The 18,440-nt window shown below is 40.8% G+C and overlaps 1 protein-coding gene across 1 annotated transcript in view; it reads right to left on the bottom strand.

Moving 5' to 3' along the window:
• Positions 1-16,777: 16,777 nt before the first annotated feature.
• Positions 16,778-18,440, bottom strand: part of PDHX (pyruvate dehydrogenase complex component X) — a 45,699-nt gene continuing 44,036 nt past the window's right edge. Inside the window, exon 11 of the mRNA XM_083435200.1 lies at positions 16,778-17,736. Coding sequence (XP_083291326.1) covers positions 17,472-17,736 — 265 coding nt within the window. The 3' untranslated portion in view covers positions 16,778-17,471. The remainder of the gene's footprint in view (positions 17,737-18,440) is intronic.

Raw genomic sequence — 18,440 nt, 5'->3', positions numbered from 1 at the left:
TTAACTGCATAAATGTGCCGTAGCAAGTTAACAATTTTCTTAAAGCTCAGGGAGTTGGGACCCTTCGGCTGCCAGGCCCACTCATTACCTACCTCAATGATGACACAGCTTCTTTCACAATTTCTGATTATTAAAATTATTGGACTTGCATATTGTATACCAGTCTTCCCCGTCCTGTTGCCTTTCAAATGTTTTAGTCTAAAATGCCTGTCACCCCTGGCCACTGGCCATGCTTGCTGAGGCTGATGAGAGTTGTAGCCCAAAAGGGCACCAGGTTGGAGAAGGTTGCTATAATCCTAACAGGGACGGCTAGCTGGAATTCTATAGGCTAGCACCCAAAGCAAATGTTTACTCCTAGTAGCTCTAGTGCATTTTGATCAAGATATGGGAGAAATTTTGCCCTGTTCAACTTACAAAGCAGAGGAAATTGTGCTCAAAAGAGAGAGAGGGTTTCCATACTTGTCATATATCTGCTTGGGATCTGAATGTAATACTGCACACCCACAATTAGGAATATATGGAAATATCCTCAGTTGTGAAACTATTTATATATGGTTCAAATTTACCACATAAGGAATCAAATTATGTATCAAATTAGATTTCTGATCCCCAGACCACTGGATGTTTGACCAGATGTGCCTTTGGCCATGTTCTGACCATGTAGCTAGAAAAAAGAAATGCATTCAATAATTATCAAAAGAGAAAGTTTCAGATAAATTCTCATAGCTGGGGTGAAGGGTTTTTGCTGTTGTTGAGATTACCTTACTCTTCAGGTGGCTAAAGTGTTTGAGAATGCCCCTTCTTTCAGGGCAGTGAAGACGTTGGAATAATTTACAAAAGGAAGAGCAGCAGCTTTTACCACAGAGGTTGCATCAATATTAGTCACATTGGGAATCTGCAGGAAGGTTCCTGTGATATTTTCATCACAGCTGGATTAATCATTATGCAAAATAGAGCAGAGCCCAAACTGAGCTGTGGCTCTGCTGTTGTATAATATTATGAGAATGGTTCCCTCAGGTTTGCAGCTGGAGATGCTTCTGAAACCAGCTCTGTTACATGATGCTCAGTTATAGGGATATATCAGTTTTGGTTTCTCTCAATTCCTAATTCTTCCAACCTTTAGGTCTCTATATTTCCACAGTAGTTTGGAAGAATAAAAATGGAGGGGGGGAGTCCTCATGAAAAGTCATGAGCATTTTAGTGCAAACCACTCCTAAAATACACATTTTTGCCTAATACACACATTTTTGCAAAAACATTTCCCTGATAGCTGTTGCTATTTCAACGTATATTTGCAAATGTGTGTTTGTACACCACACACCAAGCTTTATTTAATAACCTCGTGAACAAAGCTCAAAGCCTAGATTGCAAATAGAGATTGTGCTGCCTTGTGACTTCCTTCTGAGTAGACCACATCAAAGTGCCTTCTTGGTAGCCTGTAGTGTAATGGCGTATGACAGTTAGATGAGGATGACACACAGCAAAAGGAAGAGAGCAAGAGGAAATGCAGTTTTCTTTAGTGCTGAAAGGGTCTTCTTTTTATTAAATGTTTAGTATTAAAGGCTTCGTTGTTTTCCATCAAGTCAGGCTGAATAACTCCTGGCTGACATCCCAGACACAAGTTTTTCTGGGTTGGATACATGAATGATGCCAGCCCTGGCACAAGAATCATTTATCTCCACCCCTGCTGAGCAAGGATGCAGTCAATAGAGCCCATCTAAGAGATCCAAAGCCCTCATTGTGTTGCAAACCAACTGGAGTTGGAGAATTAAGGTTACTGTGAGAACTCTAACCTTTAGAGAAAGGACACAGGCTTCCAGAGGTCCTTGATCTCAAAGCTTGTTTACATTGAGAAGCAATAGAGATCAAGGCCAACCTTTCAAATGATGACATGCAGCTCACTCTACCATCATGGACCCATGTCAAATTAGTTAAGTTCACAGTTGTGTGGTGTGCTCTTCGAGGTGATCACTGGAAGGATACAGATAAGCACAGCAGTTGTTTTCCAGTGGCATTTTAATGCCCCTTGTGTACTTGCATTGAGAGGGAGGGTCCAGAAACTTAACTTGCTGAACAGAACGGTGCAGGGTTAGGTTAGCGGTGGAGTAGAAATCATTCAAATCCCAGTGGAAACTCTACTGTGAAGAAAAGGGTCACTTTTCCATGAGTCCAGATGGTGCAGATGTCATCTGTGTATCGCTAGTAGAGGAGAGGTATCTGGGGATAGCATCTGAGGAAGTCAGCCATAAAATAAGTTGGCACACTGTGTGAAAATTGGGAATGTTAAATTCCCCCACTCCACCCCCTGACAAAGGGGCCAGTACTTTAGCAATTGTAGGGTAAGCCAAAAAACCCAATCAATTTCAATTCAGCTTTGGTCGTGATTTCACAGGCATTCAGATTTCTGGCTGTCACGCAGCTGTTAAATGTGGACAGCCTTTAATGAAAACTGAACTTGTTTCTTTGATTTATATTATTTTTTAAACTTATCACCTAGAAGGACGCCAAGTTACATACACAGAAAAACTTACACAAATACATTATACCATAGAAAAAGGGGGTGGGGAGAATCATATTAAACATTAACTTTAAAAAAAAACAGCCCCCCATAATAAGCACTAGAAAACATTGGCAGTATGCTAACAACAAAACAAAAATATACTTCTACTCATTAACCAGATGATTAGAAAACACCAGCCCAGAAATTTGCCTTGTCATCCTGGATATTTTTTTCCTATGCCGCAGAGTTGAAGGCATCACTGTACAGTACAGTTCTCTTGCAAAAAGAAAAAAAAGCATTTAACATGTACAAGCATATCTTATTTTTCTTAATCATTTCTATCTGGGGTGGGGCTATTTGTTATGGAGATCAGTTTTGCTATTCTTGCTAAACATTTGTTTCTTTCTGGGTGAGGATTAGACCTACAGCAGTTTGGTAGGTTTATAATCCTCATAGGTCTTTTGTGGAAAGACTTGAACAGCTAATGATTCCAGTATGGAACTCTGGTATGCTGCCTGCTTTTATTAGTAAAAGTGTGATAGGCTGAACACTTTTTTCGGAATGTGCAGAGGAAAGGATAAGGTTTATTAGAAATAAGGCAACAAACAACATGTTTGTTATTAACATTTTTCTGTTTTATTAATGAGATCTGTCACTGCAGGTCCTTCTGATTTATGGTAGAGCTAAGAATAATATAAGCTGGCACAGCAGATGACTAGCGGGTAGGCAGTTTTCTCAACTCACATTGCAATAATCGCGCTGCTATGCTGTGGCAGAGGCAGTTGCTGAGACACCTTCCTTTGCTGCCACTGCACTGATGGAGCTATTGGGAGTGAATAAAATGGACAGGAGAACCCTGGCAGTCTGCATCTAGAAGTGGAATCATTGGACATTCGGCGATGGTTTGGCACCTGCTTTGCAGGGAGCAGGAATCACTTGCGTTGGGCTCATCTTGGATTGACCAGCTTTGGAATCAAACCGGGAACTGTTTTGTATTTGCTTGTTCAATCATACACATCAGCTTTCTCCAACCCATGGCCATCCAGATGTTTTGGACTACAATTCCCATCAGTCCCAGTGAGCATGGCTAATGTTCAGGGCTGATGGGAGCTGCAGTCCACAGCATCTGGAGGGCGCCACATTGTCTACCCCTGCTCTAGGCCCTCTCTTTCCCATGTTTACTTCCTGAAATTTACGAGGTGAGCACATTAGACAATGGCAGCTTTTGCAGCAAGCTACAGAAGATTTAGAGACAAGTATACAGTACTAAGTAGGGACACGGGTCTAGTCAGCATTTTAAAAAGTAGAGACATCACCTTGCCAACAAAGGTCCGTATGGTAAAAGCTATGGTTTTCCCAGTAGTGATGTATGGAAGTGAGAGCTGGACCATAAAGAAGGCTGATTGCCGAAGAATTGACGCTTTTGAATTATGGTGCTGGAGGAGACTCTTGAGAGTCCCACGGACTGCAAGAAGATCAAACCTCTCCATTCTTCAGGAAATCAGCCCTGAGTGCTCTCTGGAAGGACAGATCCTGAAGCTGAGGCTCCAATACTTTGGCCACCTCATGAGAAGAGAAGACTCCCTGGAAAAGACCCTGATGTTGGGAAAGATGGAGGGCACAAGGAGAAGGGGACGACAGAGGACGAGATGGTTAGACAGTGTTCTTGAAGCTACAAACATGAGTCTGACCAAACTGCGGGAGGCAGTGGAAGACAGGAGTGCCTGGCGTGCTCTGGTCCATGGGGTCACGAAGAGTCGGACACGACTGAACGACTAAACAACAACAAGGGACATGGGTGGCGCTGTGGGTTAAACTACAGAGCCTAGGACTTGCCGATCAGAAGGCTGGCGGTTTGAATCCCCGTGACGGGGTGAGCTCCCGCTGCTCGGTCCCAGCTCCTGCCCACCTAGCAGTTCGAAAGCATGTCAAAGTGCAAGTAGATAAATAGGTACTGCTCTGGCAGGAAGGTAAACAGCATTTTCGTGCGCTGCTCTGGTTCACCAGAAGCGGCTTAGTCATGCTGGCCGCATGACCCGGAAGCTGTACGCCGGCTCCCTCGGCCAATAAAGCGAGATGAGCGCTGCAACCCCAGAGTTGTCCACGACTGGACCTAATGGTCAGGGGCCCCTTTACCTTTTTATACAGTACTAAAACAGTCCTAAACAACTCAGTGCAAGCCGTTCTTCTGTTCTACCACACAAGATTGTCCATCAAGATTGCCATCTTGTACAGGAAATTTATATTAAAATGAATATAAAAATAGCATGAAGATGACCCAATAGCCTATTTGTAGTATTTACGTATTCTGAAACCAATACTTTTTTTTTAGTGCATCATTGAGTCTAATTTAGTGTATCATGTCCAATTACTCTAACAATCACATTTTTTTTTTCTAGTTAAGACAAGCATGTGCTTATTGTAACCATCTGCCTGGGTGACTCACTCTTACAGTAACCTGGCATTTCTGCTAGGGGTTGTACCAGCAACTGGAAGTTCCCGGCTTAAAATTGCAGTTTATAATATTTTTCTGCAACTACTTGGGAGAATCCTTCTAGCTCTTATGTATAGAATTACTAGTCAGCATTTTCTCCATCTCTGAATCTCATTTTTAAAACCTTTGGAACTATAATGACTAATACCAGGGATGGAATCAAATTTAATGCAAAGTGCAGATTAAAAGAAGCTTGCTTCCCTGGTGTTTCTACTTTGTGAAAACCAGGTTTGCTGCCTCAAACCCATTTTAAACCTAATCAAAGAATGAATCCCAGCCCACAGCCTTTGCTTTCTCATACTGGGTTCAAGGGTTTTCATTAGCGGGAGCAAAACAATTTGAATGGATTAACCAAGGCACATACAAGAGGCATGTTTCACATTAAAAAGATGATGCCTCTATTTTCCTACAGGACGTTACTGTTGAATGCAGTCAGTGTGCCTTCTGGATATTTTCAAATGTAATTCCATGCTGTTTATCTGTATTTGAGCTTTAATTACAGAAATAAAAAAATAGGCAAGAAATCTCTTTCACAGCTAGGTGACAGAAATCCTAAAACACTCTTGCGTACAAGAGCTCTCATACAATATATATGGATGGCTTAAGTCAGGCAAACCAAAGAACTGACCGAGAAAACAAAAGGGGCTTAAACGTGCTTAACTTTGGCTGGATCATGCCTAGATTTAGTAAGCATTATGGCTATCTATCTATATCTATCTATCTATCTATCTATCTATCTATCTATCTATCTATATTCCAGTTCAGGAAGTTCTCTGCCTGCTGTGTGAGAGGATTATTAGTGGGAATGGGAGGAGGAGACCTGCTTCACTACCTGCACGCAGGAAACTGGTTTTAAGAGATGGAAGCCAAAACAAACACGACGTGGGCAGCAGAAGCAGGACCTAGTCATGCACTGTGCTCTGCTGGTAGTCCTACCAGGGGCAATGCCAGGGGTGGTGTGACAAGAAGTTATGATGAAGAAGGGGAGTGGGATCCCTCTTCAACTCTCACCTCCCCACCAAAGCTGATCAATTGTGTGTGTGTGTATACAGTGGTACCTTGGTTCACAAATTTAATCCGTTCCGGAAGTCTGCTCCAAAACCAAAGCGTTCCAAACCCAAGGTGCGCTTTCCCATAGAAAGTAATGCAAAATGGATTAATCTGTCCCAGACTTTTAAAAACAACCCCTAAAACAGCAACTTAACATGAATTATGCTATCTAACGAGACCATTGATCCATAAAATGAAAGCAATAAACAATGTACTGCTGTCACTCAATCAATCAGTAGCTGAACTGGGTTCCACACAGTCACACACAAAAAAAAAGAGCCACAAAAACACAAAATAAATAGCAAAAACAGACAGACCTCAAAAAGGAAGTGGGGCACACAAATCGGAAGCATAACACCCAAAATGGAGCACGTTCAGCTTCTGAAAAAAGTTCGCAAACCAGAACACTTACTTCCAGGTTTGCAGTGCTTGTGTTCCAAGTTGTTCGAGTACCAAGGCGTTTGAGAAGCAAGGTACAACAGTATATATAAAATCCTGAACTTCCAAGTGTCAAATCCTCAGGCGCCCCAACAGAATTAAACAATACGAATCAGCTTCACGGCTTGCAAAACTTGCTATCATCTCCTCCCCTACAAAATGGTAACGCAACATTTCTTTACACTGTTGTTTGTGGCTGAAGAGTTTTTGCAAGTCTCTCTTACAATTCTGTGGAGCAGCTGGACGTTCGTTTCTCTTGACACTATTAAGTAGTGCAAATAACACATAAACCTTTTTTAAAAAAAAATACAGAAAAGGGTTTTGGTTTGGGTGTGTGTGTCCATTACAGGACACATTATCCTCTGATCTCCCACATTCCCCTTCCTTCTCTCACTCACATATGTAGCATTCCCTCCTCTCGTGTTCTGTCATGCTACTCATCATTCCTGCAAGAGCTTTCCACTGAAGAGGACTGTCAGATCAAAACCAAGTTAATGGATGAACAGGTCAGTATTTGTCATAGTAACCTATTCCACAGGGTTGTTGCAAGGATAAAATGGGGGAAAACCATACCTGAAATAAAAATACGATCTAAAAGATAAATGTTATTGCTATATACACTATAATAATTCCATACTATTATTGTACATTGAACTTTTGTGGCCTTTTACCTTCTGCAAGAAGACAGGAGTGCCTGGCGTGCTCTGGTCCATGGGGTCACGAAGAGTCGGACATGACTAAACGACTAAACAACAACAACAACCTTCAGCAAATTTAAGAAGCCTGAAACCAAGGGCTTTTTCAATCAGTTTAAATAAAGCTTGTGGAATTCAGCTTCTACTCCTCTGTACTTCTGCTTTTGGGCCCTTGTCACAGGTTTAGCCACAACAGGACAGCAACAATAGAATTTGTCTTATTTGTAGCTCTCAAAGAAATAGATATTTTAGGATCTAGACCAGCCTTTTCCAATCTGGTGACTCTAGATGTTTTGACTACACCTCCCATCAGCCTTAGCCAGCATGTAGCATGTTCAGGGATAAGGGGAGTTATAGTTGAGATAGTAGGAGGGCAGTAGATTGAGTATGGTTGGTCTAGACCAGGGGTGGCCAACTCCTGAGAGACTGCGCTCTACTTTCAGGTCAAAGTTGTTGAGCTTTTTTAAGGGGTTCAGGTGAATTTTTTTTACCTTTTTAAAGAGATGAGTACTACCCCATTTTATGCCCATTTTGGGGGTGCGGGTTCTGGAATAAAACTTCCATTTGAGGGGGGCAAGTTTTAAGGGGGAAGGGGATTAGTCGCTCACCAAAACAGCACTGTGGAAGCATTTTGCCTCACAGCAAAAACTCCGTCTTCTGTTACAGAGATCAGAAGAGGGGAGAGGGGGCGGGGCTGGGTGCTCTTAGGCAAAAGCAAAGGAAAATGAGCCCACGATCGACAGCAACCTCCTGGGGATCAACCAGTCTATCCCGATCGACCTGTTGGACATCCCTGGTCTAGACCACAAGACCTGATAATCTGCTTTGTTTGGCTCCCTGGTCTGCATTCTGCAGCCTTCCAGCCTTCCTTTCATCATGCAAGTGACCCCAGGGCAGGGTGCATCAAACATAAAATCTGACACAAACACAGCAAAACACTAAAATGGTTGATAAGAGCACCCCTTTCCCTGCTGACTTCTTTCTTGCCAACAACGAAGAACCCCTCCTCTTCCTAGGACCCTGGGTAATGCTTTCCCTCTATTCTCACCATGGTTTCCTCAGCTCTCTGAATGTTCAGACCATTTCATGTGACCCACTTCTGCCAACTTGTCTCTTGGCCAGATTCCCTAGAACTTCTGTCTTCCCACGCACATCAAGAGTGTACAGGCCGTCCTGGCCTGAAGCACTTTGAGGTTTCTTTAAAGCCTGTTCCTCCTCTGAATATTCCAACAGCTTTAAGTGCCTGGACAGCTGGAATGTTGTCACCTGCTCAAGCTAATAACCCCTGTCAGAAGCTTCATTGCCACAAGCGCAATGCAATTTAGCTACGCTTATTGCTTACTTCTGGTGTTCCGCTCTCAGTTTGCAAAGCTGCCTTGTGTTTTTCTGCCTGTGTCAGGAGCCTTAACCGGTTTGAATTTTGCAATTGGGAGATGTGCAGAGTGTATAGTCACCTCCACGACTATTGCCTTTGTATGTCAACTGCAGCGAACATTCGCACTTGACTGAAGCATTTATTTCTGTAATGCTTCCTTGTGGGCAACGCTTCAGACTTCTGATGGTGTGTCCATGTGTGTAAGATACACAGAATCGATGCCACCCTCCTCCTTATCTTCCCCTGTTATGTCTGCTATTGGGCTAAATGTGTTGCTGAAACAGGAAGCATGGTGGAGTGGAAAATCTGAACACATGTCAGACTGTTTAGGCTGACTCACAAGCTGAGCAGGGAAGAGTAACCAAATACACAAAAACAGTGTGGTGAAAATGTACTAGAAAAAGACCAAGCAGAGAAAATGGCAAAGAAGCAAACTCATCTTTTCCTTAAAAACAGCAACACGAAAGTAAACAAACAAACATCACAGCACCTTATGGACTAACAAAATTATTATCGCATAAGCTTTCATGGACTTAAGTCCATGGCATCAGAAGCATGAAGTAGGCTGAAGTTCAAGAAAGCTTATGCCATAATATACTTAGTACACTTACATATTAGTTTTTGCACCATTTCTCTGCACTGGCTGTTGGTGATATTATTGGTGACAACATGCAGTTGTACTGGAATGTTTATCATAGGTCTTTAATTGCTATGTTGTAACAAGTGGTTTTTTATGACGGCTTTAAAATGTTATCGTGTTCATATAATCATGTCAAATTATTTGTTGCACTGTTGCGTTTTGATTTGATATTTGTAATGCTGTATTGATTTGCAATTTTGTTCCGTTTTGAGCTGCTTTGAGCATATTTATATGGGGAAATGGCATGCAAATTTATATAAAAAAATAAATAAATTTGATCTTTAAGGTGCCATAAGACCTTTCGTTGTTTTTTGCTGCAACAGATTAACATGGTTAATCATGTTAAACATGATTATCAGATTAACTCGGGAAACTTAGAAAAGTAAAGGCTTGGTCCACTCATTCATAACATAGATCTTACTGGGAGAGTTAAGCACATGTTTAGATTTCCCCTAATAGCTCAGGGGTAAAGAGAATTGCTTTGTAGGCAAAGGTTCATGGTGTCTTCAGGTATGGCTGTGAACTAGACAGACAGTAGTGAACTAGGTAGACTAATGGTCTAATTTCATAAAAGGCTGCTTTCCAAGTTCCTCTTGCGACTGAACCCATAGCACAACCCTATGCTGATTCAGAAGTACCACTGAGTTCAGTTGAGCTTATTCTCAAGTAAGTGTGCAAAGGATTCATAGCCTTTAAAAAGTGTTTACACCTGTGTGCCCTAGTAATATATTTGGTTACAGAGAGGAGCAACCATTCTGTGTTCCTGTATTTGCTAATGAATTACAAAGCTATGCCACGGGAGCGCAACAAAAATAAGCTACTTATTTTGCTTTAGGACTGAAAAATTAATTTAATACAAATTAGACACACACTGAAGGATGAAGCTAAACCAGCCTAGTGCCACTCAGTAAATGATATTGTACAGCTAAAATACCCCCCCCCCCCTTCTCCACCAGACAGGAACCTAGCCTTTAGACAAGAAGGTGCCAGTGATAATTCTATTTATATTGTTAAGTTTGCTGATACACCCCAGATACATGCTACAATCTAATTAAAGATGATTTACGTGCAAGATAACAAAGGCTGAGCAGCTGCAGATGAAAATAAACAGCATGATAGTGGAGAACAAATGGGAAACACATAGAAAATCATACAATACAGCTTGACTGTGCTTTTTTGATACAAAGGATGGGATGATTCAAAAACACAGCTGTAAAAAATGCGACGAGATCAGTAATTATGTATCATACGTACTATTATAGTTGTTCATTTCTATAGCACCAAATGCACACGACATTTTCCAGGGGTTCAATAGGTCCCTGTACCATTGGACTTGCAATCTAAAAGTGGACACGGAGAAACAATAAAGGAAGGGGAGGGCTATGGAAGCTAGGCTGAAGATGGGAAAGACACAAAATTATTACAATTATGCCTACAATAGGTATTGGGACTAGAGGGTTGTCCAAAGGCTTCCTGGGGAAAAGCAAAAGTACAGATATGCACAAGTGTGTCACAGGACCATGCTCATTTTTTATTTCTATGCTGCTTGATTGTTGTAAAACCTCTAAGTGATTTACAAGAACGAATTTCCTTCTATTATTCTATTTCCTTCCATTAATGCATTGTTAGTAGCCTTGAGTCTTTGGGTAAAGGAATGCTAGATCATTCAACCAAATATATACACAGGTTTGAGGACGACTGCGAGGCCTTTAGAGACCTGGCACCCTATTTATGCAGATTGGCAAAACTTTGTACTGCAACTTGAAAAATCTTACCAATATTGCGAGAAGGAAAATAGTTGGGACAGGAAAAAGGGGGTGATAAAGCAGAACCAACAAAGATTAAATGATAAAAGTGCTATGTGTTTGAGAGCCATAAGCCAAGTAAGAGGGACAAGGAAAAGCAAAATGGACGTAACGGTCTTTCAATAAAAGTTTATTGAAAGAGCATGCTGATGATCAAATACGTGCGGTGACTTGATATTTCAACTGACTTTTCATTCCAAAAACCTGCTACGGTCTCTTGACTCTTGATGGTGTCTTTGTTCTTCTGGCACTCTTTAACGAGAGCCTTCATTTCAGCGTTACATTGAAGAGTGTGACTGGAGGGGCAAATTTGTTCAGCTCCACCCGCAAGACGCTTCAAGCCCAACACACAATAGGTAGTTATATCTGCCTTATTAACCATGTCTCCACAGTCTCCTTTCATGAGAGCTTTTTAGCCTAGCCCCACCCACCCAGGTGTGGTTACTAATATATTTAGCTCACCAGAAATGAGACTGCCCTCCCTTTCTGTCGCAATTAAAATAATCTGATTAGTCACAGTCAATTTTATAGACTTGAAATGAAGACAAACTTGGGAAAGATGACTCAGAATTGTCATAGACAAAAGTTTTTTCAGTTGAACTCAGACCTAAATCAGCTCAGGTCTGCTCAAAGTTTTAGGAAAGTGGGATGGTGCTTGTTCAGGACACCTGATCCCTCCTAGTCACTTGGTTCTATATACAATCTACATTTATTATTTATTTTATTTAACAAAACTTTCAAACTGCTTTATTGGTTATAGACTTCTAAGTGGTTTACATAGATCCCACCATGTGTCCAAGACAGATCCCAAAATTTTAAGCAATGTGAACTAAAGTCATTTCTGGGACCCCTCTGGAGTCTTAAGCTTAAGATTCATTAGTTTCATAGTAGACACAATCCCTGATCTGGACTGTGACTAAAGCAGTACAGGCTTTTAGAACTCAGGACTCCTAAAGAGCTTAGTGCCCTGCAGGTGACAGATCTCTTAGTTCTCTTTCCCTGCCCCTCACTTTGATGAAAGGTTGAGAGTGTACTTTCTTCTCTATTTCTTCCGACAGTAGGAACCACAAGTAACTGGAACAGGTGTGTTCAGTTAAGCCAGCGCCTCAAGTTTTTGTCTTGTTATTTTCCACAATGCCAAATGAACCTTGAATTTATTTTTTTAATAAAGTTATGAGTGTGTTCCAATAGGGCATTTTCTTGCAAATCTCAATAAAGGCAAAAGTAGAGCACTGCAACCCCCGAGTTGTTTGCAACTGGACTTAACTTTCAGGGGTCCCTTTACTTTTAGCTTTAGATGTCCTTCTAATAGTGAGTGACAGCTGAGTGATAACCAACATCTTCTTACACCAATGATCCTGTCCTTTTACAGTCGTACCTTGGTTGTCAAATGCCTTGGTACTCATACATTTTGGCTCCCGAACGATCAAAGTGAGTGTTCCGGTTTTTGAACATTCTTTTGGAAGCTGAATGTCCGATGCGGCTTCCGCTATTGTTTCCAGCATGCCTGCGCAATCAGGAGCCAATCAGAAGCCACGACTTGGTTTCCAAACGTTTCGGAAGTCCGACGGATTTCCGGAACACATTCTGTTCGAAAACCAAGGTACGACTGTACATTCTTTCAAAGTAGCAACTGCAGTGTGGTTTTGTAGCATACATATTTAGCTGGTTAAAAGCCAATCAACAACATGGAACATTTCAAATAGAATTTGTCTTCAAGACTAGTGATCTGCTCTTTACAGAGGATGTAGCAATGCACTATCCTGTTAGGTGGAACCGGTGCCTTCTCTGAACATCAACCAGGATGATGGGAAATAAAATTAGCAAACTTTTTGTTGATGAATGCCCAATCCTAGAATTTGTATTAATTAGCAAAAATGTGGAAATCTATTCAGAAATTTAGAAAAAGACTTAAGCAACAACCACAAAAATACATTTTTTGGTTTATTTTTCTCCCAGCAGCTTCTCCCCACCCATGAATCATGGATAACATCATTTCCGTAACTTATCTTTATGTACTGAACATTCGCATTTATCTACACAGCTCACATTCATCTTACAATGACCTCATTACAGCAACTTGTCCAAAGCTACCTGGTGAGATTCATTGCTTAATCAGCTTTCTTCAAGAACTGTAGTCATTGTGACGGCATATCATCTGATTAACACAGTAATGCATATATTTGATTGCAACTCAGGGCTGGTCTACACAATCAACAGAATGAGGTGGGAGAATGGACTGCACTGCTTCAGACTTCACTTGCGAGATAAATTTTCTGTGTTTACTTGAGAGAGGAATAAAAAAAATGTTAACACAGAGGGGAAAAAGGTTCTATCTCAATCCACACCCCACTGTGATAATTTTCTGAATGCAGATCATTTTTATTTCAAAATGTGACATTTTAGATGGATTAACTTCAGGTAAGGCATGTTCGTAAGCCAGAGATGTATTCAAAGCCAGACACTATGCGCAAACATGAGAGTCCTCACTTGATATGACGTCCAGCTGCACTCTGGGCACTGTGTGGTGTCCCATTTTCCTGGGCACACTATTCTCTACCTTCCTTCCATCATGCACAACTAACTGAAGCACAATGATACAAGTTACAAGCTTCTAATGACATTGTGAGTGAAAACTTCTTAAAAAGTCTTTTTTGTTTGTTTAAAAATATGTCTTGCCTTTAATGAAACAACACAAAAGAAGGGACAGATAAAGGTACACTTTCACAGAAAATTAGACAAAAATAGCTAGCTCTGTTTGTGCATTTTATGTGTTGAAGGGATTCCACAAAACAACAAAAAAGTATTCTCTTTGATGGGACCAACCAACTTGTCACAAAGTTATGAGCAAACTTTTGACTTCTCCACAATTTTTCATGAGACTCAAATCTTCAGCAGATATGAAGATGGAAACTTGAAACTCTAGAACAGGGATAAGCAAACTCAGCCCTCCAGATGTTTTGGGACAACTACCACCATCCCTAGCTAGCAGGACCAGTGGTCAGGGATGATGGGAATTGTAGTCTCAAAAACATCTGGAGGGCTGAGTTTGCCTATGCCTGCTCTAGAAGCCCACTTACTAACACCATTTATCCATTACTCCCAACAGCCAACTGTCCCTTCTCCATCATGTTTCTGAAGAGTGAGAGATGCAAGAATCAAGCCTGTTATGCGATAATGAAAAAAGAGCATCCATTTCCTAGCCCTGTGTTGTTCTTGAAACATGCACTTGAGTTGATTCCATGTCCAACAAATTTATGTGTGTGTGTAAATAAAAAGGGCAGAAGATGGAAACACAATTAGGGACTAATTAGGTTAGGAAGGGTGCATTATGTTTCTTAAAACAATGCCAAGCACAATATAAATTTCAAACATGAAAGCATTTGTTTAGAGTTCCCACATAAAAAACAAGCACCCTGAAATCCACTTTCAGATATTGTTTTTATTAGGCCAACCAAAATGTCTTGCAATAGTGTGCAAGCTTTTGAGTTCTCCGGAACTGTTCATCAGACAAGGTGGTAAAGAAAAAGCAAGGGAGGAAAAAATGCACACATCTTGTCTGGTGTTCAAGCCAGCTGCGTTTGCCTCTGGTAAGAGTCTTAAGGTAGACTGTGGGAAGAGGTAGCAGACCTTCTAATGTGGCTGTGCTATGCAGGTATCAGGAAGGTTTCCTGGGGAAAAGGAACACGTAATGGCAGATTCTTCACCTCTAGAAGTAAAACCATCAGCTGTTACTCAGTTCTTTCTCCATCCTTAGGCAAAACACACAGGTTCCTTGGTAGGTGGAGAACAGGAACAAAGGAAAACTAGGTAGTCATATTAACAGGGTTAGAAATTAATTTTAGATGGTGTGCTGGGGGGGGGGGGGGGGAAGGCAACAGAAGCCAAACTGGGGAGCTTTACCTAGTAAGCATGTTATTCTTCCTTGAAAGTATTCTTCTATTATCAAACACTTTGTTGAAATATGTTTCAGTGTTCCATGCAAAAAAACCAAACTCTGCTTTTTTCCTCCACCAGTTTTGTTGTTGCTTCTGTTAATAGTAGAGGTAAAGGGATTCCTGACCATTAGGTCCAGTCGTGACCGACTCTGGGGTTGCGGCGTTCATCTCGCTTTATTGGTCGAGGGAGCTGGCGTACATGGTCATGTGGCCAGCATGACTAAGCCGCTTCTGGCAAGCCAGAGCAGCGCATGGAAACGCCGTTTACTTTCCCACCAGAGCGGTACCTATTTATCTACTTGCACTTGGACATGCTTTCGAACTGCTAGGTTGGCAGGAGCAGGGACCGAGCAATGGGAGCTCACCCCGTCGCGGGTTTCGAACTGCCGACCTTCTGATCGGCAAGTCCTAGGCTCAGTGGTTTAACCCACAGCGCCACCCGCGTCCCTTACTCTGTCAATAGTAGTGCCACTGGATTATTTATTTATTTTTTGCAAAGAACCAATGAAACAGACATTGGTTTAGAACTCATTTTATTTAAGATATGAAGTTGGATGCAACTTTAATCATAAAAAACATATATGCAGTGTCTCATACCTTAATATTTTAAGTGAGGAAATATTTGTTCTGAATTCAAACCAAATAGAGCCAGTATATTCTTCCTGGAGTCCATTAATTCCTGCTTGGTGGCATGGAAAAGGTAGCCCTGCAAAAGTTTGTGGGCCAAAGGTTATAGAGACCTTCATCTATGAGTTGTGCTTTTGGGAGAAAGCTTTGTCCTACAACAAGGCTATGCCTGTATTTTTCTTAATAGTTCAACTTTGCATTCTGAGCTGGTGGAACTCTTTCAAGATTTCTCCAGTCAAACTTGGAGAACTTCTTAATTCAACTCATCTATAGAAGCTAGAAGAGTTTCAGTTTCCTCAGAGCAAGACATCTCTAAGGACCCAAAGAAGCTTCTTATGTTTGGCCAGCTTGGAGGCACAATTTATCAGAACCGTTATACTTGATGGTGCAGCGGTAATTTAATTACACCTAACGTATATCTGATTGAAAAATAGCACATAGCTCAAATCACCAAGAACATCAAGTACACAGATCTTCAGTCCAAGAATGCCGGTCAGCATATTATGTATATCTTTGTTTTGAAAAAAGTGGCAATTTTAAGCTGTGTGTGTTTGTTCCAAATCCCTAATTTGCAATGCAGGACTGAGCACTTGCATTTAGAAGATGCCCTCTTGATTCCAAGTGAATGTAGTTTCAATTAATAGTTTAGGATGCGAGGACTTCTCATTTTGAACTTCAACATATCTAATGTTGTGCTTGAATGGCCTAATATCCTATACTGATGTGGTGGCCGCATGTACAATAGGGCTGTAATTCAGAACAGGCCTCAGAGGCATGGTAATGGTGCCTCAATCATATGGACAAACCCATCCTGTTTAAGTTAATTTTGAGCTAAAGGTCAGCAAGAAGCTGTTAAATACTATTTAATGTGAAGATAAAGGCTGGTATTCAGTGCTACCTGCTTCACTGATAGAAAGCATTACCTACTCCATATATAGGCATAGAGTCTTCATGGTTATGTCAGAAGACTCTTAAGTTTGCTAAATTTCCGTAAACAGATTGCTAGAGGGAAGGGCAATGATGTGGCCTATGATCTGAAACAATGGTTCTCAGACTGGGAGCGGCTACTGGTGGGCTTGCATCTTGACTATTCTGGCACCGTTTTTTCTAGAAAAAAACATGTTGGTGAGCAGGATTTTAGTCAGTGACTGGAATTATAAAGAAGATCAAGAAACTACAGGTAGACAACACAGAAAACTCAACAGGAAAAGGAGCACTTATTATCTGTTGTGTTTTTAATGCAATTTGTTCTTCTGAAGTCAGCACTGGGCATTACATTGTTATAAATATTTATACACATTTCCCCCATTTATATCTGTTTTACACTTTAGACATGACTCACTATTACTCTTAACTTCTCAAAACTATCATACCAGTACAGCCATTACATATACAGTAAGCAGAGAACCAATACAAAGAATTCCCAACAAAAATTCCAGGTTCACATGGATGAATCCTAGTTTTAATGGGAACACTCTCTTTCTCTATTAAACAGCTGCATAACTGACACAGACAATCTGCTAGACTGAAAATGGTATTTGAAAATGCTTTCAACTGTTTTCAGTCTGAAAAAAAAATGAAAGAAAGGATGGTTTTGTTCTCTTTTACTGCTTTTCACCCATTCAATATGCATTCAGGCATATTGAAGATATCCACATCTGATATAGCCACCCTGTTGTGCAATTGCTTAAACAGTTTGATAAATTCAGCATGTTCAATAACAGTATTTAGCATATAAAAACCAAGATCTGGAAATCTTTGAAAGTGTTTCAAGTCAGTTCAAATAAATAAGCTGTTTAATTGTCCATGTCTCACTAAGCATTTATCTTCTTATCTTTTGTACCTGGTTTTCTTTCTTTTGCAGTTCAGTCCCCTATATTGCCAAGCAGAGGACCAAATTTTGACCATTTTAGCTCAAGGCAAGGCGAACTGGATTCTCCAAATTGCTTTTAAGTCTCTCCAGAAATTGTGAAGCTAGTTCATCGTCTACTACTCGGCCATCACTTGATAGCGTTACTGTCATCAGCTGATGCTGCTGAAGCTTCTCATTCCCTTCGTCATCCACCGCAACTGCGAGTTCTGTCCGCGTTCGTCCCACAGCTAAGATACAGGCTTGTGGAGGGTTTATGACAGCAATGAAGCTACTGATGCCAAACATGCCTAGATTTGAAATGCTATTGGTGGAAGGGAAAAAGAAGACAGACAAACAAATATTGGGGGGAAGGATAAGTATGAAGAAGGCACTTTGAAAACATATTTAGGAAATTACTAAGGATTCATTTAGACACAGAAAAAAGTTTATGTATCTCCATAAACATATGGAGTTAGAAATTTAACTTAATGAATTAAAACCAAAGGTTTAGAATAAAGAATAAGGATGAATAAAAACCACACACAAAGAAATACACCATTTCCCTATATTAATATAACTTTAGTATTAGTATCAGTTTGATTTTGTTAGTACGTGATGAACTAAAAGGAGACTAGTTGGGGTTGTTTTTGTCAGTCTGCATTTCTTAGTGCGGAAAGTATTGATCTGAAGTGTAGAGATCTTTCCTATTCTACTTAATTCAAGAGGGTTCTGGAAGCCTCTCTGTGTGAAAGAAGGTTCATGATGTTTGGGTTATACCTTCAGAGAAGCTGAGTAGAGATGGCTTAAACTGGTTGTCTTATCTCTTCAATCAAGGTCATGCTGACTATAAAAGTAAGGCCAGAAGGAGCCTGAGTTTCACTTTCTCTTTCTATCTCTTTTCCTTCTGGTGTAGTGTTCTGTACATAGTATGCTTAGTGTTAAACTTTTAGACTAATTATAAGTTATTGTAAGTTTAAATCTGCTGCAACTGGGTTTCTTATGGACATTACCAATCCTGAATGTATT

The sequence above is a fragment of the Podarcis tiliguerta genome (assembly GCF_965153285.1).
Source record: "Podarcis tiliguerta genome assembly, chromosome: 1".
Taxonomy (NCBI): domain Eukaryota; kingdom Metazoa; phylum Chordata; class Lepidosauria; order Squamata; family Lacertidae; genus Podarcis; species Podarcis tiliguerta.
Note: the sequence above shows the minus strand (reverse complement) of the source record. Positions and strands in the feature narration are given on the sequence as shown.